Raw genomic sequence first — 24998 nt, 5'->3', positions numbered from 1 at the left:
ACATCATAGTCCTTTGGAAAAGCAGAAGCAGAGATGTAAGGGTCTCCTCCAACACGACAGTGCCCACCATCTGTACCTGCTGCTCCCTGCATAGACATGGCTCTCCTCACTGTTCACATCAAGTCCTTCTTGGCTATCCTGAGCCTGGGAGTCACATTCACCAGTGTGACACAAGCTGGCTTTTGCTCTGCCAGGGGGCAAGCTCCTGCTTTAATCGCACCCATGGGATGCTGGGAAGATTGTCAGTCCCAGAAGTCACCCACTTTGGGCAAGAGGGAATCTGCAGTGCCCCTCCTACTGCACCTACTGGGATAGTCTAGAGTCTTCCTCTAGTCTCTCTACCGGGACAAGCATCTTGCCTTGGTCCTTAGGCTGAAGTTTGAAAGCCTGAAGTTACTGTGGCTGAAGTTCCTACTCCTTGGAGCAAGATGCAAACATGCAAAACCGGGCAGAAAGGAGAGGGGCGATGTTGTTCCATCCCTCATGCTGAGGCCAGTGCTAGCTCTGTCTAACCTGGATCTTCTCCCTTTCTCCCTTCCTCTTTCCCTCCCTCTCTCCCTTCTCCCCCTTCCATTATTAGTTCTATCTACCTGTTCTCCATTACTTCCTTCTTTTTTGCCCTTTTTCTTCTTTCTGCCTCTCTCCCTTTACTCTTTTCTCTTTCCCATAAGTTTATTCAAGTTCTTTCTCTTCATAGTTTGTGTGCGTGTGCGTGCGTGCGTGTGTGTGTGCGTGCATGTGTGTGTGTGTGTGTTATCATCCTCCTTTGGCTCAATGTCCACCGCATTCCCCTTCTTGCCTAAGAACAAGGGTTATAAAGTATGAGCTGCTACAATGTGCCTGACACAGAAGAGGTAGGATACGGTAACAAATAGCTGAGCTCAATCAACTTATTTTTTTTTTAACCAAAAACATCTGTATTTTTTTAAGTCTTAAAAAAAAACCAAAACTGTTCTTTTCCCAAAATAACCATGATCAGCTTAGAAAAATGGGTGTATATCTTCAAAGTATTTCCTTTTAACAAAAACTTCATTTTATAGAATCTAAACAATAAAGATTTTTAAAAAGCCAGAATAAGTCAAGGAAGTCCACTCATACTCCAGGCCCTTCTCCTCCAGAGCCAGCATTGTTATATTATTTCCATTTAGTAAAATCTGATCTAATTTTGTAATCCTTCTTCTTTCTGGTGTAATTTCAAACTCTGTGACATCTTCCAACACCATATTGACAAAGTCATCAAATCCCAACAATTTCTTTATCTCTCTTCATCACGATGTGAATTCTTGATCCTACACACTTGTCCACAAGCTCTAGTGGCAAGAGCTGGGACAGGTCTGTGGTCGCTGTTAGCCGCCATAGACACGCTGGAAGTGCAAGATCAATCAACTTATAATGAAGAAATGTTTATTTAGGTTCTCTGTTCCAGATGTTTCGGGACGGTCCATGGTCCATTAACCACACTGCTTTTGGGCCTGCGGTGCGGCAGCAAGTCCTGGTGGGAGTGTGTGGCAGAGGGAGCTGCTCGCCTCATGGCAGGAGTTAAAGAGAGGGAGGAAAAAGAACAGGCAGGTCCTGGTATCCCCTCAGAGTCATACCCCCGTGAACTGACTTCCTCACACTAGGTTCCACCCCTTAAAGGTTCCATCCACGACCCCCTAGTAGAACAACAGACCAGATACCAGCCTTCAACACATGGCCCTTGGAGGGGACATTCAAGATCCAAAGTAGAGCACTGGGTTTTAACAGTGTGCGAGTGTGTTGTGTCCATCAACCTGATGAACTGTGGAAAGCTACCCCATTTGTGGATCGCCACACCCCATGCATGCGCTGTGGCAGTACAATATCACAAAAATATCTTTCACATTCTAAGAGATTGGAACTCAGGCTGGACCTCACCGCCAGAGCTAATAACACACCTTGAGGTGATTAAGATGTCCCACTGTATACTGCTGTCCCACTGTATACTCAGTCCTTAAGGGAACCAAGTAACAACCAACCTAACTTGCCTTGGGTTTCCCCTAAGTAATCAGCTTTTACAGCCTAAGCCAATTCATGACTGTGAGCTTAGGTTATGTATTTTTCCATGCCTCTGACTCAGGGTAATGCAGGCGTGTATTTATGTTATGGTAATAAATGCTGGAAACAGGAAATAGGTTGAAAGCAACCTTATAAAACAAACATTTGCGTAAATGGTAAAAGCAACCTACAAATAATGTTTTATTGTGTGTATGTGTGAGTGTTACCTGGGCCAGTTGGGGTGGGTTTGGGGTCAGTAAGATTTCACCTCTCGTGCGATTCTGTTGATTTCTGTAAAGTATCCCTCTTCCTGCCCCACGTGATGCCGTTGTTAGGGACACACAGACACAGGGACAGGATCCTAAATCAGCTTTCTGGCAGGCACACATCAGACTTGTACAACAGTCAGGGGACGTGGAAGACACAGGGAAGGGGAAGCAAAGAATTCGAATCTGGGCTCACCTGGGTAAATTACCCTAAGGGACAGTGAGCACTTTTAATTTCTTTTCCTTAATGTGACTTTGATGCATTGTTGCCGATCCTGAGTTTATCACCACTGTGTTCAAACGAACACAATGCACGCTCTTAGCACCGACGAGGCATCTCAGGCACACGGGAAGTCACTGACGAGTGAGGGAGGACTGATGAGCTGGAGCCTGAGTCGCTTCACTTAGGAATGAGTGCAGAGGCCAGCAGCTGGGCCTTGGGTGTCCCTCAGACCCTAGTCTGCTAGCCACTCCCACTGTGTTCTCCACAAAGCAGAGCCTGGGGCGCACATCACTTTATAGAGAGGGATGGGTGTCGCAGACACTTACCAGTCCACTAAGGCAGCACTGACTTCTGATCTCGATTGCCTTCTTTCTCCTGCCAGCCACATCTCTGAGCCAGGTCAACTTAACTGGTGGGTGGAATGAAAAGTGCCTGGCTGCTGAGCACCCTGAAGCACACTTGGATATGTTGCCCCTCCCATCTTCTTCCCAAAATGGAAAACCTTTTATGCAAAGACTCCTCTGCATCTAACGGAGAAGCAGAATTTGTTTTCCCTGGCTTGCTGTCTCTTTGAAGTGTGGGCTACTTAGCGGTGCAATTAACCACAAGCCTGCAGGAGTAGAGGCTCGAAGAGTTTCATTTGGGCCTGACAGGAGCTGGGCAGGAAGAGAACACTCGGAAGATGATGAAAAGCCAAGCTTTGAGGAAAGGTGGCAGGGCTTCCTGGCTCGACAGGAGTGAGAGTGGCTGATCTGGCAAGCCTGGCGCGCTCTCTCAATGCTGTGAACCCCAGAGGCTCCCTTCAACACGGGGCGATGGCACCCACACTGCCTCGACAATTTCCTTCTAGCGCGCGGCCTTGCCCTCACAACAGGGCCTGGCGTCTCTCTACTGGCTTAGCATCATTTCCTCCAGGCAGGAGGAAAGGCCACAGCTTAGGGGCCCCCAGGAACACCTGTTTGTCACTGGAGGAAATTCCACATGCCTCATTCTCTTTCTCCATCCTTCTCCAGGCCTGAGATCTGGCTGTGCCCACATTGCCAGCTCCACACCAAGCTTCTGCTCTGGCCACTTGGAGCCACTCACTCCACATACAGTGTCCTTCCGTGTGTCTCTGCGGCTGCGTATTCCGCTTCCTCCATCCTCCAACCTGCTGGATGGTTCACGCTCAGCTTCTAAACTTATTTTCGTGACGCTTCTTTTGCAAAGCCTGTCTCAAGTTTCCTTCATGTCCCTGACTTAAGTCAGACCTCTTCTTTCCCCCTTGGGGCCTCTTGCTTTCTCTGCTCTTTATCCTGTACCACGCATACCTGTTCTCTGTCCACTGCCTCCACTGTGCCTTAAACCTGGGCACTCTTATTTCCTAGAGCAGGTTGTCATTTGTAAATACATTCCTTGACCAGCTCCCTTGTCCTAGGGCTGTCTTGCAATGCACCTTGATGTCCACAAGGGGGAAGGCTCCCTCGTGGGGCCTGGTTTCACAGCTGTCTTGAATTCACTCCAGCAAGAATTCTCAGAAAGAAGCATGACTAAAATTGAGACTTTTTTTCCTCATTGAAATAGAGCAGGGCTGCCGTTGCCAGAGGCTGTCACAGATACTGTTTGTCCATAATATGCAGAAACTATTTTTAAAATGACACGCACTACCACACTGAAAAGCACAGATGCTCACGTGGGGACGGTCTCCCCTGCAACCACTTTAAATCCTGCTGTGCTCATTCACAAGTTTGGAAAGGAACAGGAAGAAAGATCGGGACAGATAATGATGCTAGTTGCAAGGGGTCCACCACTGTGACCTGAGTTCTGTGGCCTCTAAGTGTCCACTATAACCCTGGTCCTCAGGACCGTGTGTGTGGAGTATGAGGACCACAGCGCAGGACCCTAATGCTTGGTGGATATATTTTTTTCTTGTGACCTTTTTATTGGGGTCTATCATGGGTTGTGACTGTCACCTAAGGTGTCTCCTGGTTTTATAAAGCCCCCCTTTGAGCCACCCCACTTCTGCAAGGCACGGAAACGCCTCTCCTCTGCCTCCCAGTCTCACTTCTCTTTGAATGTGTCATCTCGGGCCCGTGCATGGTGCACCAAATGCCAGGAGCTGGGCCACAGCTGTCGCAGTGAAAACTGAAATCGAAAAAAATGACATGCACGCCGTTTCTTGGCATTCTCGGGAACTGGATGTGTTCTCTGCACTTCTGTGGAAGGGCGTGTGAGCCAGCCTGTGAGTGGCAAGCAGACTTGGGTCTGCACCCTCGGTCTGCAGGTAAGGGGCACTGGATGTCATGAATGCTAACACCGAGCTGCCTGGAGGATCACCCCAAGCCTAGAATAAACAGCCCCGGTCCCCAGCCCCATCGCCAGGCCTGCAGGGACCACCAGGTGCCTTGAATCTGCCTGGGCTTGGGTAGCTCTGCCCCCGTAGACCCCAGCCTCCAGCATTCATGGGCTGTCCTAGCAGTCCTGTGGCATGGCCAGGTGCCAGGACACTTGCCCTGGACTGGCCAGGGATGCAGACATGCAGAATCCCAGGCAGGTCTCCAGTCCAGACCAATGCCAGGGCCTGTTGTTTCCTAGCCATGTGGTCTTGGTAACCTACCCTCCTCCTCTGGGCTTCTACTCTCTCATGTAGAACACGGGACTGACAGTGTTCATCTCACAGAGTTTTTCTGACTATTAAACCACTTTGTTTTCAATCACCTGACACTTAGCAATTCATAACCACGAGAGTCACGGCTGCAGGACTTGGCAGCCATTGTAAGGAGCTAGATAATAAACCTCTTTAGTTCTGCAGCCCATGTAGGTGGTAGGGTACTAGTCTCATCTGTGGCTGTGGTGTAGAAGAGGCCCTAGATGTTACATAAAGCAGTAGCCTGGTTGTTACTAATAAAACTTTATTTATAAGGTCTAATTTCTAAGAGGATGTCTGCTCTGGTGACTGCATAGTTGAGAGGTGGGAAAGGGGGTAGAGAACGCAGAGTTGGCTTTGTGATGTGGGGAAGGAAGGAGGCAGATGTTCCCGTGCAGGGTTCAGAAGGGTTGGTACAGCCTTTTACAGCAGGCTCGGACACCACTTCGGGATTTACGAGAGCAGATATTCCGTGTTCCTCACATGTACATAGCATTGCAGTATATGAGCATATGGGCACTGTGCTAAGCTGAGCCCGGTCGTGAATCAGTGAAGACGGAGCAACCAAGGAATCCATGCAGGCGTGGAGGGGATGTGGCAGATACTGATGATCTACGGATGGAGCTGATGTCACTAGCAGATACCGAAATGTGTCCAAGTCCCCAGGCTTCTTCTGCATAATCACAGATATTCAGAGTTGCCCCCTGGCCCCTTCTTGTCACTCAGACCACACAGAATTCTCCTGGCTGCTTCCTGTGCAGCCTTTGGAGGGCTTAGTGGCCATCCCACTACCCCAGTTCCCTGCCCAGTGGAAGAGGCAGGGAGAAGACTAGCCAGAGGGTGTGGCCATGGAGCCCACTGCTCCCGGGGAATAGATAACTGGTGGAGATACAGCCTGTCCTCCCACCTCCCGGGATGAGTGCCTAAGCAGTCCCGATCCTGTGCTAACAGACGTGGTAGGACCATTACAGGTTCCTCTCGAGGGGCTGATGCAGCAGAACGTGAGCTGGATACGGAAGACTCCTCCCCTGACTCACTAAGGTGTTCTGTCCCCAGTCAGCCAGAGCATCCACCCCCTGAAGATGTCTCATGACATGAAGTTGATCATAATTGCTGCCACACATACCAGCAGGGACCAGTTTCTTGTGAGCCCAGGCTTAGGCGCTTCGTGCCAAACGTGGTCCTGAGAGGCAACAGGTAAAGGGGGCCACCCATTTCTTTGGTTGCCCCTGGGGTCTGCTAGAAAAAAGACCCCAGGTGAAGGTGATGAGGGGTCTGTGATTGGGTGACCATGGAGCCCTGCGGGTGGTTGGACGACAGGTAGCAGGTGAGGTACTGGGGCCCATGTGACGAGAAGCAATGGCACCCTGAGGACAGAGATGTAGTCTGGTAGATGGCTCTGGACACCATGCACAAAGAACGTGTGTGTTTCAGGGCTGCTACTGAGAGTTCTCAAGTGAACATCTTCTCTAGGGCCTAGGGTTCTGGCCATGACCACAGGTCTCCTGGGTCTAGCCAGAAGGGGACTGATTTGACATCCTAATAGATGGCTTGCAGGCTTCTCTGAGGGGCTTGCTTTTCCTTTAGCAAGGGCCTTGGGGCTGTGGATGACTTTGCTTGGAAGTAATGCAGGTTTTCCACACAACAGTGGCTAAAACCAGTCCTCTGAGGTCTGAGCTGGGCAGCCCTCTAAAATGCAAACATCACTGTCCTTTGGAGGCCATGGCTTACAGCAGGGCTGGAGAGAAGCTGTTAAGGGCCATGACCCTTCATATGAGACCAGTCTCTGAGATGCAGCCATGGCTCCCTGCTGAGTCACTATGGGGTCTGGAGCCAAGTGCTCTGCTTCCAACACTCCTCTGGTGTGGGAGCCCACAGAGGTGGCTTGGCTCTATCTTGACAATAAGGTCAGAGAGTTCGAGCCTATTATTGCTCCTTCAAGGTCAAACAACAAGATGTTTTAACCTAAGGTGAAGCTACTGGATGTTTTGTTCCTCAGTGTTTTGGACTTTTGTTTTCTCCTTGTATCATGATAAAAAAAAAAGTCTTTTTGCCATCCCCTTTGGTTTGGGGTATGGCAGGGCTGTGAACCATAAACTTGAGGCTGCAGTATTCACTGATGGTCCTCTTGAATCTATCCTATGTCTATTTCTTTTATGTCTCAAACCAGGTTGGCCTCAAACTCACAGATTCACCTGCCTTTGTCTCCCGAATACTGGGATCAAAGACGTGCACCTCTATCGCCCAGTGTTGTTTACTTTCTAAGCCTCAGTTTCCCCATCTGATCAATGGAGACTCTACAGTTATTCCATCACTGTGGATGGTGGGATGCACCCAGCACAGAGCCCACCATGAGCAGGGGAACCTTCTTCATAACTGGGAGACGCCTTTGAGCCACTGTTTAAAGGTGTAGCTGAGAGTGTAGAAAAGACTCATTACAGAGTTCCACATGGTTTGTGGATAGACTGTTACCCCACCTCATAGGCACTGCAGGGCATTACAGCTCTTCTGTGGTAGTTGGAGGGTATGTGCGTGGGTGGAGACAGAAGGAGCACCTCACACTAGTAATGGTCTCCAAGGCCTTTATTGAGAAGGGGAAGAGCGTCTACAGTTGACTGATGGGCACTGGGCAAGGAATGTAACAGTCCCACGGGGAGAGGAATACAGAGGAGGAGAGCCAGTCAGGGTGTGGGAAGGGTCCTCTCCTCCCAAAAAGGCACTGATGGGTGAGCACCCTGGAGCGGGGTGAGGGGGGAGTTATACACACAGGGTAGGCAGAACACAGGCGGTCTTGAAGCTAAATACAGCAAGGCAAAGGTGAACAGCATCCTTGAAGCCACAGCTGCCCAGGACTCCCCCGGACAGGAAGGCAAGGCCCCCCAGAAGGCTGGCGGAGCTTCGGAGGAGCAGCCCAGCCTTTCCTCTTAGTGTTTTGTGCAATTAAAACAAAAACAAAATAAATATAACTTACACACTTCTTAAAGGGCACTAAAGTCTGGTCTGGGGAAAGCGGCTGAAGCAACCTTCGGAGCGTGCAAAGCAAGGCTGGCCACCAAGAAACCTGGTGGCCCAAGAGCAGGAGGGCTCCCTGGACTTGCATCTACACACTGGTGCATGTAGTCTGTCCTGTGTCCCAGCACCTGCGTAGCCAGGACTTTGGGAGTCTCCATCAGGTACATGAACATGGGTTATCAGATTGCCAGAGGTTCCGGGAAATTCCATCTAAGCTCTATCCATCCCAACGGGGCAGGAAGGAAGGGGACAATGGTTTGGGAGATAAAGTGTGGGTGTTAGCATGGTAAATACAAAAACCCAATGAAGCAAAACACCCTTGGTAACAGAATAACCCTAGAGATGCCTCTCTACATCACCTTACGACATTCCCCAGCACAAAGCACTGTCCAGCCCGGTCTTAAGCTCTTGCTGACCGGCAGCTAGTCACAGCACCTGAGCACGTTATTGTGACAGGTGACTCCTTCTTAAAGTGCTTGGCCAGTTATGTTCTCTTACATACATTAAACTGGTCCCTGGGATTTTTGTTCATAGCGTAGTTTGCTTTAGCAAACTTTTTTTTTTCTGAGATCAGAAAGGGAGTTGTGGCCAGGTCGTAGCTATCGACTCTTAGAATTAATGACGACCCTCCCCAGCACATGGTTGATTACAGACCACGGGGCCCTCTTAAGCCCTCAGGCAGCTACAGCTGGGGAGTGCCAGAGCTTGCTGCCCAGTTGCTACTTTCCTCCCCCACTTCAGGCTGCCTGTCTTCCCAATCACGTGCTGTCACAAGGTCTGGGCTCGCCCGTGGGGGCGTGGGGGGGGGTGACCTTTAGAAAGTCAGCCCACATAGGAGCTCACCACCATCTGAATAGGAGCCAGGAAGTTTAAAAGAGTTCCTTTTTTAAAATCTGTACTTATACATCCTTGCGGGTCCCACCTCCCGCCCCCACCAACTGTCACTCACCCACCAGCATGAAAGGGGAAACACACGTGTCACATGGGCCAACAGTTCTTCTAGAAACCCCAGGGAACTAGGGTAGGCGGCCAAGGTGGCCACCCCTGCCCAAAGCGATATTGCTAGGTGTGTACACGCTGGCTTACCCCATTTCCCAAACAGCGTCTGCTGGCCTGGTACCCAGAAGAGCATCTGTCCATGTGACCCAGGGTTTCTCAGTAGAAGAGGAGATGACAAGCCCAGGGGAGCAGAGGGTAGCTCCAAAGGGCAACAGCTGGGCGTGTGGTCTTTGAAAAGTCACACAGACCGTACAGTACACTCTTTTTAGTCAGCCAGGTCCCCCGCTTCACAGTTGAAGTGGTGATTAAGAATGGTACCCCATGGCCCTTCAAGCAGCTCAGGACTCCAGGAAGGAAAAGGCTTGGCAGAGCCATGGGCACCCCTGTGAGCCCTGGGAACTATCCACATGATGTGGAGAAACACTGGCCTAAGCCCTTCAAGCTGGAAGAACAAGCGATTTGAAGGGAAATTTAGAAATCATTCCAGGAGCCCAAATCCTGCCTCCCTAAGGCCTAGTACTGCCCGAACTGTTAGATGTTTCCCCATGGAGGGACTCGGGGTACAGGAGTAGAGGTACCCGGCTACCAAGGATTTGGAGGGACAAAAGAGCAGTCTCCTCCCCCAAGTGTGGCAGGCTCTCAGGGCTGCTGCAGATCCCTGGAGGTGGGTATGGGCCTTGAGTCATCTACCCCAGCTCTGGACCTATCCACAGCAGGGCAGATCTAGGGGCACTGAGCAGTGGCTCTAGGAGATATGACATTGTCCCTGGAAGCTCACCTTTGCAGAATGACCCCTCTGAATTCACAGGCAGTTGGTCCCAGATGGAGGAGCAAAGGTCTTTAGAAACAGTCAAAAGCCGCTCCCCATACTCCCAGCTCCTAATCTGGCCTGATTTCCAAGGTTTAACAACAACAAGGTGGGGTCCTGGTTTAGCATCTCTAGAAAGGCCACACAGTGTTCTTGGAAAGCTGGGGCCTCTCACTGGTGGATTCTTTGCTCATGAGCCACATGCAGGTTCCCCAGAGGTTGTGTTCCCAGCTCCCAGAAGTCAGGACTCTGGCCTGGCTTCAGGGCCCATGGTGGGAGGCACCAACGGGGCTGTATAGACCGATGGCACCAGCCACCAGGGGGCAGCAGGGCTCTACAGGTAGCCAGTCTGGGCCTGAACTTTCTGGGGGTCTCCCAGAGGGAGGCTCAATCTCTCAAGTCCCCCAGCAGCCTCTTAGACCCATGCGGGCCCTGAGTACAATGGGCTGTACAGGATGTGGGGCCTGGCTTTGGGTAATTCTCTTCCAGAAGGTAGTTCTACTTAGAGAGAATTAGAAACGCCACCTCCAGGCCCTTGCGTAGGAAGGAAAGAGACCTAGAGAATCTCTTTTCTTCCCTAAGTGTCCTGTAGTGCAGATGGGAAGCTCTGTTCTTAGGTGGGCGCTCAGAGAAGAATGGAGACAGGGGAAGCAAGGAACATGGGAGAGGCAGAGGTGGCAGGCAAGGTGGCTGGGTAGGCAAGGTGGCGGTGGCCTCAGGTGAGGGGGCTCCCCTGGGACATTTCTGTCAGGATGTCGATGAGGTTGTTCAGCCCTGAGAGGTAGCCATCCTCCCGGTTCCCCTCCTGCCAGGGGACGTCGTGCCGCAGGGTCTGGCCTTCTGGCAGAGGTGTGGTTTTCCCAAAGTCGATCATCCACACCTTGGCTTGCTCCTTCTTGTCATGGATGAAGAGGAGTGAGCTGCCAATGACCTGGGGGGAAGAAGGAGGGTGAGCAGGGGGCAGGGGAGCAGGGGGGCAGGGCCAGGACCAGGGTGGGGCAGGATGAGCGGGAGAAGAGGTGGATGGATGTGACAGGGCCAGGAGGAGGGAGGTGAGCAGAGCCTGGGGGAGAGGAGTTGGGCTCGGAGGGGGAGTGGGGCTACGATTCACAGGAGTACTTAGGTATTTGAGAGACTTAAGGAAACTCTGAGGCTATATGATCTTGAGGGAGGCTTGGATCAGCAATTTCGCTTCCTACTGGAACTGGGGGTGATGGTGAGGGGTCTCAATCAAGCAGGTGAGGTGTGCCTGTCACACTGAAGGCTCAGTATCCTACCTCATGGCACTTGAAGAAGGGAGAGACTTCCAGGGTTTCTCGAATGGCCTTCAGCCGGTCCCGGTAGGCGATCTAAGGATAGAGGGGATCACAGTTTCACATTCTCTCTCTCTCTCTCTCTCTCTCTCTCTCTCTCTCTCTGTGTGTGTGTGTGTGTGTGTGTGTGTGTTTGGGGGTGTGTGTGTGTGTGATCAGATCTATTTAGTGCATTAGAGTCACTGGATGACAGGTAGCAATGACCTTGTGTTCATCATTTTCTACAGCCTCACCTACCCCAGCTGAGCTCAGAATTACACCATCCCCAGGAGACTATGTGCCCCTCAACCTTCTCCATGAGGGGGTAGCCCATCCCAGCATGCCAGCCATCAGAGTCAGAGCCCAGAACTGGTTGCCATGGTAACTTCCTGACCACAAAGTGCCGTGCCCCTGACTAAAGACAGGATAAGGGGAAAGCTACCATATGTCTACATGAGCCTCCTCCACAGAGCCTTACAGATCTTCCGGTGTGAGCAGTGGGGTGCCTAGTCATTCCCAAGGGCTAACTCTGTGAGTCTCGTCACCCAGAACTACAGAGTCACTAGGGAAGCCATTATCACAGGGTTCCAGCACTGACATAGTCAGGCGGGACCAGTCAGCAGTGCCCTGGCATCCCTAGCAACAGCAATCAACCCTTCTTGCAAATGCAATTGGTGGCATGATTCTGAGGGTCTGAAATGACCCAAACAGATGCCCAGGAACGAGAGAGGGCAGTCACTGCAGAAACCAGAGGACGGTCACTGCAGACCGGCTGTGTGCATTCCAGTCTTATAGGTCTGGGCCCGAAGGCAGCAGGAAGTGCAGGGACTTTCTGTGTCAGGCCAACTCAGGTGTGACCCCCTAGCTCTGTTTTTCTCTATCTGTGCCCCTGACCTCCCAAGTCTCCTTGTCTGCCAACTAGAGACGAGAATGCCAGCTTGCTTGTCCTCACCAGAGGGCTTCTGAGGGGATATGATGAACACTCAGCACAATGCTCAGCCAGCAGCAGGTGCTAAAGAACCCCCTCTGTGGTTGTTCCCTGACAGGGAAGGGCAGTGTGCTGAGACAGAGTGATTGACAGCTCAGGACAACGAGTAAGTGGTCCCCAAGCTTCTCAGAACACCCATGAATTCTGGGAACAGCTACATCAGCTTCATACAGAAGTTTGGGACTAGGGTTTCAACACCTTTCCTAGCTCACCTAGGTTGGAGAAGGGATGGTTCCCCGATCCCAAACCCTGACTCACCAGGATGTTCTGGTTTCCTTTAGTGAATTCTCTGAAGGCCTCAGTGACCTGCTCCCTTGTTTTGGTCTTCTTGAAGTCACGGTTCACGGAGCCATCTTCCTTCTGAGGAGGGAATCACCCAGAGGCGGTCAGCAGAAGCCCGTGACCTCTGTTCATGAGCATGACCCTCACGCTGCTCTGTGGAGGTGGTCAGGCGTTCAGGGAAGGCACAGCAAGGCAGGTGCAACCAGACAGTTGTCATCTGGCACAGGGGAGCCTGGCCCAGGCCCCAGCAGAGGAGCTCAGAGTGGCACTAGACCCTGGGCCACATGCTGCTTAGGAAGTCTTGGTGGCGTGAGGGTATCTGAGACACAATGGAGAAGCACTCTGTTCTAAGCAAGGCCAGCAGCAGCCCAAGGTAATCCACAGCTTCAGCTCCTGCTCAGAAGCTTGTTCCCTGGACCAGTGCCTCACAGTGTGTCCTATTAGTGTGCCAGCAGCCATCTGGACGATCAGGCTAAGTGTCACCCTGTCACAGGCTTGTGTTTAAGTGACCCTCGTTTAACAGTGACCTCAAGCATGAGAGGCACGATATGACCATTAAAAAAAAAATGTTTGTTTATTATACAGTGTTCTGCCTGCATTGTGCCTGTATACCAGAAGAGGGCACCAGATCTCATTATAGATGGTTGTGAGGCACCCTGTGGTTGCTGGGAATTGAACTTAGGACCTATGGAAGAGCAGCCAGTGCTCTCAACTTGTGAACCATCTCTTCAGCCCCAATGCTGGCAAATTTTATGATATGGCAAACAGAAGCTGTAAAGTGTCTCACGTGTGTGTGCGCATGTATACACACATACTTGTGTATGTAAGTGCACTTGTTCACATTGGTTCTCTAGATTCTAGACAGTTAGTTCAGGTCTTGCAGTGCACTGCAGACCAAGGGGCACTGTGCAGATTCTTCCAAAGCCAAGGTCTAAGCCTGGGTTGCTGCATCCCTACGCCCTCATCCACCATCTCCAGGTTTTGAGCTCAGTGCTCCTTCTGTTCAGACTGGCCCGGGCAAGCCAAGTACGCAGGGCTCTGTCCTTTTGAGACAAAGGGGGAGAAAAGGTGGGATCGGCAGGAGCTCTGACAGTTTCACCCATCTGCCTTCGGCTGGAAACAGCTGACAGCTGTAACTTCAGGGAGGCTTGCTGCAGGAAGACAGCAGGCAGCTGGTTCTGAGGGAATGGTGGAGGGGATGGAACCTCAGCGGAACCTTCCTCATGGGGCCTCCCTGCCAACCAGGACAAGGGAGGGCAGATGCCAGCGCAGGCAGTTGGCCTCTCCCTGCCAGCGGATGCTGTTGGCTGTGCGATTCTGCGGCCAGGAGAGGACCATGCCAGGGTGAGAGGTGCCAGGGTGTGCTGTTCAGACAGGCCACAGATGGAGAGGACACGTGTATACAATTTGCATCCAGTCTGAGAGCTGGATACTGCCAGGAAGGAAGGCTGGTTTCAGAAGACAGGGAAGGACAAACGGCTTTCTCCGTCCCCAGCTCTAGAAGCCAGTGAGACACTGGTGATCACAGGAACTCACATCTCCACGCTCTGTGAGAGAAGGCTGCAGGAACCTCACTCATTTCAGTTACCTAACTCTGATTCCACGCTGGAGAGGGGGTCAGGCGGACCAAGCCTGGGCAGAGAAAGGGGGGACCAGGGTCCCTGGAGGGATGGCCACCTGGTCTGACAATGAGGAGTCTGTATTCCCTCTGCCTGCTCCCAGCTAGGTCTTGCAAATCTAATAGTTAGGGACATGGACTGGAACATAGGGACAAGGACAGTCTTCTGAACTCCTTTTCAGGGCACCCAAGAGCAAAGGATGGACGATGTGTTTTCCAAGGCGATCCCAGCTAGTCACACACCTCTCCTTGTTGGTACCTCACTGGCAGGGAGCCAACATCTTTCATGTGGCAGGCATATATGCTGGCTCCTATGTAGGGTTTTCTGTACAGTTCTAGAAATAAGCCACCCCTACCCGACGTGTGTGAAGGGTCTGACGGCCTCTCACAGTCAGCCCACCTGCAGCACCCCTGAGGCTGGCTGTCCACACTTAGGCCTGTATAGGTGAACCTTACAGACTCCAGCATCCCCAGGTCCTCATTGCCATGGAGAACTGAGAGGCCTCAGCATCCTCAGACCACACATCACAGGTCTCACCTTAATGCCCTCGATCCTAAAGCCCAGGGTAGCCGTGGAACTGATAGTCTCTCGCCACTGCATGTAACGTGGCTTGGTCACAGCCCTCTGGGCTTTCTCCTCCTCAGTGGGGGCCTCAGGGTCCACCTCAACCATCTTCTGGTACATGTCCTTCCGCAAGCTAGGCTTCTTCCGGGCCTTGGTGAGTTCTTCCTCAAGGTATGTCCTGCATGGGAGAAGAAGGGCATGAGTTCTGGGGCTGGGTTGCAGCTCCCTGTAGCCATGGACTGTCTGGGGAATGAAGACCTGAGCTGGCTGCATCTGGTACCAGGACAATGGTCAAGATAGCAACATCTAAGACGAGGCATATCCACTGGGAAAGCCACATACACTGTTTGAGCTGATTTGAGGAAGGCTGTCCCCAAGGCTCTCAGAGCACCTTGATGCTGGCCCTGTGAGGGCCTGATAAGCTCAGGAGTCCCCTCCAAGAGGCCTTTTGTAGGTGTCAGGACAGTGTTCCACTTGTGGCGAAGAGACAGAGGGCGGGGTTTTCTCTTGACACTCTGTTGTGCCCTGGCAACCTGGAAATCAAGATTTCTGTCCTTCCAACCTGTCTTCCTGTCCTCATGCAGCCAGAGACTGGGCTGCATCTGTTTTGTTTTTGTTTTTTGTTTTTTTTTTTTTTTTTTTTGCAGCAGGGTTCTTCTAAGCACCAAGGGCAGCATAAGTGGGAGCTGCAATGACCCATACTGTAGAGGGAGCAGAGATGACCTATACTGGAGAGGAGCAGAGATGACCTATACTGGAGAGGAGCAGAGATGACCTATACTGGAGAGGAGCAGAGATGACCTATACTGGAGAGGAGCAGTGATGACCTATACTGGAGAGGGCTGCTCAGGTCTCTGTAGCCCATCTGTGTCTCAGAGATAAATCTGCCATACTAGGTCACTAAGCCTCTGATACCTGGGAGACTACCAGGTATCATGAATGACCTCATTCGCTTCCCTTTGCTGTAAGTGGAGTCTGCAGGCTAAACAGTGAGAACACTAAGCTCCTGGGAGAAGTGACAGACAGAGACAGGCCAGGCTCAGAGCAGCCTGGAGCAGAGTCCTTGGTCCAGAATTCTGGGTACCAATCATGGTCCCCACACTACCCTCCCAAACTTCCATCACCACCTCCAACTGGAAACATGACTCACCCCGACCTTTCCCCTGTTATAACCCTTTCAGCCGTGTGCATGCTGCCCAGGGCCCCATGAGGCAGCAGTCAGCAGTTAGCTGCAAGATAGGGAAGTGGGCCCCTTGCACCCTGCGTGGGTGTAAGCTGCCCTCAGAGGCACCCTCCCTTCTCTCCTGCCCACTCTTCTCCCCTGCCCCCCAGGCACTGTCCCAATACCCCCCTCCACATCTTTCCCAGAATGCCAGTCTGGGTCCCAGAACAGAAAGACCCAAAATCTTCATCGTACAAAGAAGATGATTTCCAAAAGCCCTGCACCCTTTGGTATTTACACTGTAATAAAATCCCCAACTCCCTGGGATACACGCGTGTAAACGGGTCCCGGCTATTTGGGAAGATGGTAGGGTGTGCACATTAGCTCTGGTTGGGTCCTTGCATGTGTGCACACCCATGTACTCATGCATGCAACACACCACCGTGCACACAGATACCAAGTTGACAGTGGACCTGTGCATCGTCGGGGAGGAACTCAGGCCCTACACTCCTAAGGGTGCAACCCAGGCCTGCTGGGCAGGCAGTAGCCACACTTCTGCAAACAGGTTCTCAGTAGCGCCTTAAACAGGAAGCAGACACCAAAGTTACAGCCATGTCCAGAAGGATCTTTCTCCAGAGCGGCCCCCACAGCTTCAGTGAGGCAGAGTCTGTCACTCCTCAGGCACAGAAGGGAGCTTGGAAGGGATGTTCCCAATGGATACTAGCTGGGCAATAGGTCTATTAGAGGACCCACTGGGGGCCAATCACTGTCCTGCTGCAGAGGGAAGGCCTGGGCTCCATCCCTTGTAGGGGAGTGGAGACTTGCTCGCCAACTTCTGGAGCCTGGAGAGTAGATCTGGGGTCACTAGACCTGTTCCCTGATGGCCGGAATCTGAGGCTGATTCAAGAGAAAGGAAGGGAGGTGGCAAGTCCATGGGAGACCAACAGGCATCATCAGGCCGAGGCACGGACAGCTTTTGCAGAGCTCAGGGGCTGAGAAGCAGCCATAGGTCAGGATGACAGAAGACACAGACACAGTGAATGGGAAGTTATTGATGCAAGGATGCCTACGAGCAGTGTGAGCGCCTGTTCACTTGGAGCCAGATCTCGGGAACACCCGGTGTAAGATGCCTCCAGGGTCCAATGACTTCCCTCAGTGCCACCACCTCTTACCCACCATGACTAAGCCCGGCTCTGCTGGTGGGCCTTCCCACTGTTTTTATAAACCTCATGCCCTCCCTGAGACTTGGTGTTTGACAAGAACCTGTGTCTCAGCCTCTTCCTGCAGCAAGGACAGGCCATGCGCTGGTGACAACCACGGACCCCTCATCTCAGTACAGGCACAGAGGGCTATGTTTCTGTACTACTGCATTTGGGAGAAAGCCACAAGTTATGATCCAAAGAGGACTAGCCTGCCACTCCAGGGAGCTCTGTGGAGATTGGACCCCTGGCATGTCCAGTGAAGGCAGGCCACAGCTGAGGTCCTGGGGACACCTATACTATGCTACTACCTGGGACGGTATCCATGGAGACTCCTGCTCAACTGAGAGCATAGCCTACCCTCCCAGTGTGGCTGGTGTGGGGTATGGTGGCTGGTGTGGGGCGTGCTGGGACGGTGTGGCTGGTGTGGGGCGTGCTGGGACGGTGTGGTGTGGCTGGTGTGGGGCATGCTGGGACAGTGTGGTATGGCTGGTGTGGGGCGTGCTGGGACTGTGTGGTGTGCTGGTGTGGGATGCACTGGGACGGTGTGGTGTGGCTGGTGTGGGGCGTGCTGGGACGGTGTGGTGTGCTGGTGTGGGATGCACTGGGACGGTGTGGTGTGGCTGGTGTGGGATGCACTGGGACGGTGTGGCTGGTGTGGGGTGTGCTGGGATGGTGTGGCTGGTGTGGGGAGTGCTGGGACGGTGTGGCTGGTGTGGGATGCACTGGGACGGTGTGGCTGGTGTGGGGAGTACTGGGATGGTGTGGTGTGGTTGGTGTGGGGTGTGCTGGGACAGTGTGGCTGGTGTGGGGAGTGCTGGGATGGTGTGGCTGGTGTGGGGAGTGCTGGGACGGTGTGGTGTGCTGGTGTGGGGAGTGCTGGGACGGTGTGGCTGGTGTGGGGAGTGCTGGGACGGTGTGGTGTACTGGTGTGGGGAGTGCTGGGACGGTGTGGCTGGTGTGGGGAGTGTTGGGACGGTGTGGTGTGGCTGGTGTGGGGCGTGCTGGGACAGTATGACTGAGGCATCTAGTACTGTGCTCAGAGTACAGAGTGCACAGACCTTAGGGTCTGTGTGTGGGGAAGGTAGAGCTAGGGTGAGTGCTGCTTCCAGGGAGACCTCCCCTTCCTTAACCCCATAGGGTTAACTAAGTCCCTTCAGACAGAAGAGTTCTGAGGCACAAAGAGAGAGAAGCTAACAGGCTAGGAGACAAGGGAAGCCCAAAGGGATGGGTACCCTGCCCCTGGCAGTTCCCCAGGGAACAATCAGCCACACAAGGCAGGAGGCCCAGGCAGTGCTTTCGGGTATAGCTGCACCTGTCTGGGCACCAGCAAGAGCACCCAGGGGGACCGTGCATGCGCCTACCTCCCTCTCCTGCAGGCAGACTGAGCCTGGGCTTCCCATGTTGGAAGGAAGGGCAGGGCCTCTGCTTAAGTGGGCATATTCCAATGTATCGTGGAAAGAATTTTCTGGAAACAGAAATAAGACAGCCCGAGATCTGAGGCCATGTGTCGGCTACAGGGACATTCTGCTTTCTCCCTCACTCACCCTAGCTCCCTGGGGGACAAGACATGCAGGGCTTCGGAGTGGAGGAGGAGGTAGTCAGTGATGAGGATGAACTAACAGCAGGGCCTGTGTTTCTCCATGACCCCAGCCCTGCTCTGGGAACGAGGGAAAGGGACACGTCTCGGTCAGCTGGCAGGGACTGATTTTAGGACAGAACTCCCAGGAATGAGAAAGGATCTGTTGTTGGCTGAACCCAAGCACGCCGAGCCTTCCTCCTCAATCTCTTCATTTAAGAAACAACATTTGATGGGCTGGGGAGACAGTTCAGGTGGTAAAGGGCTGGCCACCTGGGTAAAGCGGCAAGCACTTGTCATCCTGGGGCTGGGCGAGTAGAGACAGGTGGCTGCCTGGGACTAGAAGGCCACCCAGCCCACCTAATCAGAGAAGCCAAGGTCATGAGAGATGAGGAACAAGACCCAAGGTTGAACTCTAGCCTCCAAACGCACAGCATACACACACACACACACACGCACACACACACGCACGCACGCACGCATGCACACAACCACACTCATATGCACCCACCCACATGCTAAAGAAATAGATCAAATCAGATACAGGCTTTAGCTCTGAGCTCAGACCACTGTTCAGTGGAAATCAGTCTGCAGTGGAAATCAGGCTCTCTGGGGTGAGCATGCAGTACTGGACACCTCAGAGGCTGACAATGACAGCCTGGAGGTAGAGGTAGTGTCCACTTCTGCCTGAGGCTTTATGGCCCTTCAGGCTCTGGAGTTCTCCGGAGTCACTTCAGGCCCACCTGTCACCTACCACAGGGGCCTTGGTAGCTCCCAGACTCCATCTATAACTGCACCCCAGTGGCAGTTCCTTTTCTTTTTTGAAGTTAGCATGTACTATAAACCAGCTCCATGGTCCCTCTCCATTCCTTTCTCTGCTGCAGTTCACTTACCAAGAGGTCATTGTCTTGCTTCCTCCCTGCTGGCTACCCACCCCACCTGACTAGTGTGCAGCTCCTTCTGCCTGCTCCCCAAGAGGCTCAGCACCCAGCCAGAGCCTTCTCCTGCTCACTAGAGAAGAGAAGCTCTTGGCAGGGCAGAGCCCTACACAGCCGGGCACGATGGGGAGGAGCATATGCACCAAGGAGCCTGGCTCACCTGATGCCCATCTTGCAGTCCATCACGCAGGGCGAATCGAAGTCAGCCAGCAGGTCATCCATCTGGTTGTAGCGCTCCCCATCCTTCACCACGTCCCCATGGTAGGCGGGCACGAAGGGTCTCAGCACGTCAGCCATCAGCCTGTCCAGGCAGCGCTGCTCAGACTCACAATGCTTCTTTAGGATACGGCCATTGGCAGCTGCCTTGAAGCTCCCTGCAGAGCAAGTAGGAGGAGGGCCTCCAGCCTCAGTGGAAGTCATGGATATCTGGGGAACCCCCCATTCCCAACTCTTGCAACAATCCCTTGGGAGCTGCATCAGAACTGTCCCCCACCCATTGCAGGCTACAATATCGGCTAAGCCCAGGGTTGAAGGTGTGGCCATTTGTAGACTTTGAATCCTGGTCACCCGCTCACTGACTGTAACCCTGGCTGTTCTATGTCTCCTCTGACTCCAGGCTTCTCACAACTGAAGATATCAACAGGGCTGTGCATAGTTCTATTCCTCAGTATTGCTACAAGCACCCCCCACCTCAGCCCTACTTCTTTACCAAGCAGGTGTCCCCAAGTCTTAGGAGAAAAAACTCAGTGCCTGGATAGGGGACAGAGTGGGCCCAGGCCGTCTGGGCAGTGCTCCTTCAGGACCACACCCTCAGGGAATATTCACAAAGGGTATCCATCTACGTCTTGGTCTCAACCTGTGTTGGCCTGAAAAGAAACCGCAGGGCCATGAAGTCATGAGGGCTATGGAGTGGCTATAGAGGTGTTCCCAGAGGACAATACATGATAAAAGGCTCCATATGGGGTCTAGCTGACTCCGCCAGCACCTTGGTGACGATGGGGTGACGTAGCTGCAACTCCCATCAACTCAAGTTTTTTTCTATAGAGACTGTATCTCCACTGACATTGTAGCCCCTAAAGCATGGTGATGCGGGCATACACAGCGGCTGCTCACTCAAGTGGTTTAGCTTTGCCTCTGTCCAGTATCACCAAGGGTAAACAAGCCACAAAGGGTCGATCTGAAGCTGTGTTGGCTTGAGAAACAAGGGAAGACTGGGAGCATTAGGGACAGGATGGGGAGATGAGTATGTTCTTGGGGATGGAGTGGGAAGAACTTTGGAAAGATCACCTGTCCACAAGGCAATGTAAAGGCCACACCTTCTTCCAGGGTCTGTTCTAGGGCTGTCGCCTCCTGGCACCAGCCTCCCCACCTCCCACATCCACCAGGTACCTCCCTAAGGGAGCTGAGCCCACTACCTGCATGTCCTGCCAGCTGGATCCAGGGGTACTTCTTCTTGAAGGACATGACGAAGGGGGACCACTGCACCATATTCTTTATCTTCCTCCATGACTTGCTCTGAAAAGCAGCAAACAGCGCTCTGAGTGACAGACACAAGCACTGTGTTCCAATCAGAGAGATTTAGAGCAGGTAACTGAATGCCCATGGCCACTGGGCCTGAGGAGTCACACACACCCCTCAGGCATAGGTGGGTTCCAAACACCTTGCTGGCTGTGTGGCAGGCACACTCACAAGCAGCTTTGCCACAGTTTGCAAACAGGTTGAACAAGGAGCTCAAGGGATTTCTTAGTGGCTGTTCAGAGGTAGGTGAAGAAGACAAGCCAAGTGCTCCCAATTCAGGGCTCTTTAACCCAGACCCTTCCTCAGCGGGAACAGTTAAACACACACACACACACACACACACACACACATACACACACACACACATACACACACCGCTCCTTTTTTGTATGCCCTCCCCCACAGTGTCTCGGCTTCTTCATCTGTCTAGTGAGGGGCAGACAGCTCTTGGGACTCACGCATACTAGGACTCTGGAAAACGACCTCCTTGTACCAAACGCAGTGATCTCAGCTAGAGGGTCCCTGTCACCCAGCAGCGTACCAAATGCAGTGATCTCAAGGCTAGAGGGTCCCTGTCACCCAGCAGCGTACCAAACGCAGTGATCTCGGGCTAGAGGGTCCCTGTCACCCAACATCAAGGTGTTGTTGCGCATTTTATCTATAGGTGTTACAGTAAATGAACACCAATGAAGAACTCCGCAGAGGGGCCATTCATAGGTGACTGTTAAGTACCAGGTGGGGTGGTCCACACCTGTAGTCCCTTCTACTCAAGAGACTGACACAGGAGGGTCACACACGCACAAAAGCTGGAGTCTGGACTAGATGATACAGTGAGACTCCCCCAACTCAACACACATGTGCGTGTGCACACACATACACACATGAGCCTGCGTGTATGCATGCACGTGCACACACACACACACACACACACACACACACACCCCTTCTAGGAAAGCAAGGGTCTGGAGGTTGTCCAGCTGAGGACAGGCTCTGGAGAAGACAATGACAGCCAGACTTGTCACAACTGGAGCCAGCTCTCTGGCTGACATGGAGCCTGGAGATGGGGGGGGGGGGGGGGGGGGGGCGGTGTCAGTGTGTGCAGAAGGCGCCCATGAGCAGGGAGCCAAAAAGTGAACCCCCAAGGTCTGGGGGCTCCAGAGTCTTTCCACATCTGATCTGAGGAGGCCAACAGATGCCCATTAGCTTTGCCTTTCCCACACAGCCTCCTTTAGGAAGCACCATGAGTAAGGGCCCCACGGCCAGGCCAGGTGGTCCTAGCACAGAGACCAGATGCAGGCTAGTGGAACAACCCACTGTAAGAGCTGCTGTGTATTTGTCCCAGAGAGCCTGACACTCTGCTGGCAGAGGACACAAGGCACGGGAAGAGGCTGCAGCGAGTCGGCACCACCCTTCCTGGCTTGCAGGAGTAGGGACAGATGACGGGGCAGGAGACAGAGACTCAGGACCTCATGACCATCTGGGAAGCACAGCACCCCGTCAGCAGTCAGCAGCCTGAGCCACTCCCAGGAGATCCTGATCCACTTCCAGGAGGAAAAGCAGCTCTCCAGACCGGGGACAGCTTCCCCTCCAAGCATGTTGTGCAGGAAGCTGTACTGTTGTGCCAGAGAAAGGTTCAAGGCCTCTTCTCCCAGCTAGGACAGGAAGGCACGCACGACCAGACGAATTCCACCCAGAGACAGAACTGCTTAGCCCTGGTTCTCTCCCAGCAGAGATCCTATTTGAACTCAGACCACCAACCCAGGCTTTGATCTTCCCATGTGACTCCAGATGCCTCTCCCCGAGTGGGAGAGCATGTCCCGTCTGTTCCTTTGTCACCTCCTAATCACCACAGCATCTACACAGCCTCTGTGGACTCCTGTGGACCCTCCCTGAGTGTCCCGAAAAGCTCCAATGCATGACGGATCTTTCTGACCTCTCTGGGCATCAGGTCCTTCCATGTGACTCTGAGGAAGCCGGCTGGTGGACCATGAACAGCTCTATAGCGACTTGTTACTTATGCCTCGCTCGCTGGCCTGAGTCAGCCTCCTGCATGATGAGCTTAATGGTGTTACTGGGGTTGCTGAGGATGACAGCGCAGGGGACCCACTGCCAGCTGGCATGGCTTCTGTCACACACACTCACTCCCCACCCACCCGGTGGCAGATGGCAGAACTCATGGCAGTAGACATACAAACACAGGCACCAGCCCCAGCCAGTATGGGGCTTGCTGTATGGGTGCTTGTGGCAGGCTGGGGTCCTGTGGCCCTACGCTCACCTTCACAAAGCCTGGTGGCGACAGGAACATTTTTATCTGTCTTACAGATGAAGCACCCCAGCTCAGTGAGTCATTTCCCCTGGTCTGGCAGTTCTCAGCCTGTAGGTCACAACCCTTTCGTGGGGGTGGGGTGTCAAATGACCCTTCCACAGAGGTTGCCTAAGACCATCCTGCATATCAGATAATTACATTACTATTCGTAACAGTAGCAAAATTACAGTTATAGAGTAGCAAGGAAAATAATTTCATGGCCGGGGGTCACCACACATGAGGAACTGGATTAGGAAGGTTGAGAACCACTGTCTTAGTCTATGCTCTCCCTTGCTAGCAAGAATCAGGTCACACTGAGAACCTTCAGTCCGTCCTCTGTGCCTGTCCACAGTGAGGGTCTCTTCCATTCGTGCCCTTGTGTAGACTTGTGACAGCTAGCACTGGGGACAAACACAAAGGAGGGGACTCTGGCTGCTCCCTTAGTGGACGAGCCCAGAGCCTTCATGACATGCCTCTAGCAGCCACCAAACCTTGGTGATGTCCCATTCTGGGGCTGGTACACCTTCCAGCACAGTCACCAAGTGACATAAAGTTTACACTCTGCAGGGTGGGATCGGATGTGTGCTTGCGGGCTCGGGAAGGGTTTGTGTATGTACAATGTGCACAGGCGCTCACTGTGGACCTTAAGGGGAGTGCCACAAATGATGCTGGTGGGTCCACCGAGAAGGGAAAGGATGCGGGGACTGCTGGGGACCAGGGATTCCACTCTAATTTCATGACAGGTACTTAAGCCAACTAAATCACAGGCATGAAGCCTTCAGGTAATTCCTTAAGCAACTTGAGCTGAACCAATCTCTGGATTGCTGTCCTCTGGATCAAACTGGCCCCGGCTGGGCCTTGCCCTGTATCCACATGCTGGCAGGATCATTTCTTACCCGGCCAGACCTTGGGGTTGTACAAAGAACAGGAGGGTCCTGACTTGTCCAGTTAAATTTGGTTCAAAAGGATCAGAAAACGGCCAGGCTGGGGAATGCGGTTTTTAAAACCCCTAAGATGCATGAGACCTGCTTGAGACGCAAAACTGCTGAAGCCGCTAAAGTTACTCTTGATGCCACAGCTTGTACTTAACTTGAAGCTAAAAAAAAAAAAAAAAATCTAGAGATCGTGAAGAGGGATTTGTAGTGGGATAAACAAACAAACAAACACCCCAATGAAACAAACATAACAAGAAAAACACAGGAGGCCCACAGATCTCAGCCCTCTTCACACTTGAGGTGTGGGAATGTCACAGGGGGAGAGAGAGAGACAGAGAGACAGAGAATAACAAGTAGGCCAGCACAGCCACCTATACCCTGAGCCACTGGATCTGCCAGCAGGAGAGAGGGGCAGCTTAAGAGAGTTCAAGACAGCCAAAGCCCGACCCATATTTTCTTCTTCCTCTTTCCTATGAGCTTCAGCCTCAGAAGCAGCTGGGCTTCTACTTTCAGAACACCAAGTCACCTTGGGTCTTGTCACTCTCCTCTCTGGCCCCTCTGTACTGAGGACCTGCCTCAGTCCTGGCTGGGTCCATGGAGAAAGCCTGGGCAGGGTCTGACTCTGCATGTTAGTGTGGGCTTCAGGGGAGGTGGACAGCTCCCGGGG

At 52.8% G+C, this 24998-nt stretch overlaps 1 protein-coding gene and 1 pseudogene across 1 annotated transcript in view; both read right to left on the bottom strand.

Moving 5' to 3' along the window:
- Positions 1-1092: 1092 nt before the first annotated feature.
- On the bottom strand, positions 1093-4583 carry LOC121435782 (annotated as a pseudogene).
- A 3122-nt stretch (positions 4584-7705) lies between these two features.
- Itpkb (inositol-trisphosphate 3-kinase B) overlaps positions 7706-24998 on the bottom strand; it is an 87813-nt gene continuing 70520 nt past the window's right edge. The window contains exons 3-8 of the mRNA XM_041635423.1: positions 20989-21088; positions 19734-19947; positions 14669-14873; positions 12489-12590; positions 11228-11299; positions 7706-10881 (exon numbers count right to left, since the gene is read on the bottom strand). Of these exons, the coding sequence (XP_041491357.1) occupies positions 10666-10881; positions 11228-11299; positions 12489-12590; positions 14669-14873; positions 19734-19947; positions 20989-21088 (909 nt within the window). The 3' untranslated portion in view covers positions 7706-10665. The remainder of the gene's footprint in view (positions 10882-11227; positions 11300-12488; positions 12591-14668; positions 14874-19733; positions 19948-20988; positions 21089-24998) is intronic.

Source organism: Microtus oregoni, unplaced genomic scaffold (genome assembly GCF_018167655.1).
Source record: "Microtus oregoni isolate MIOR12 unplaced genomic scaffold, Mior012 000047F_ref0000412, whole genome shotgun sequence".
NCBI lineage: Eukaryota > Metazoa > Chordata > Mammalia > Rodentia > Cricetidae > Microtus > Microtus oregoni.
This window is presented reverse-complemented; position numbering and strand designations above follow the sequence as displayed.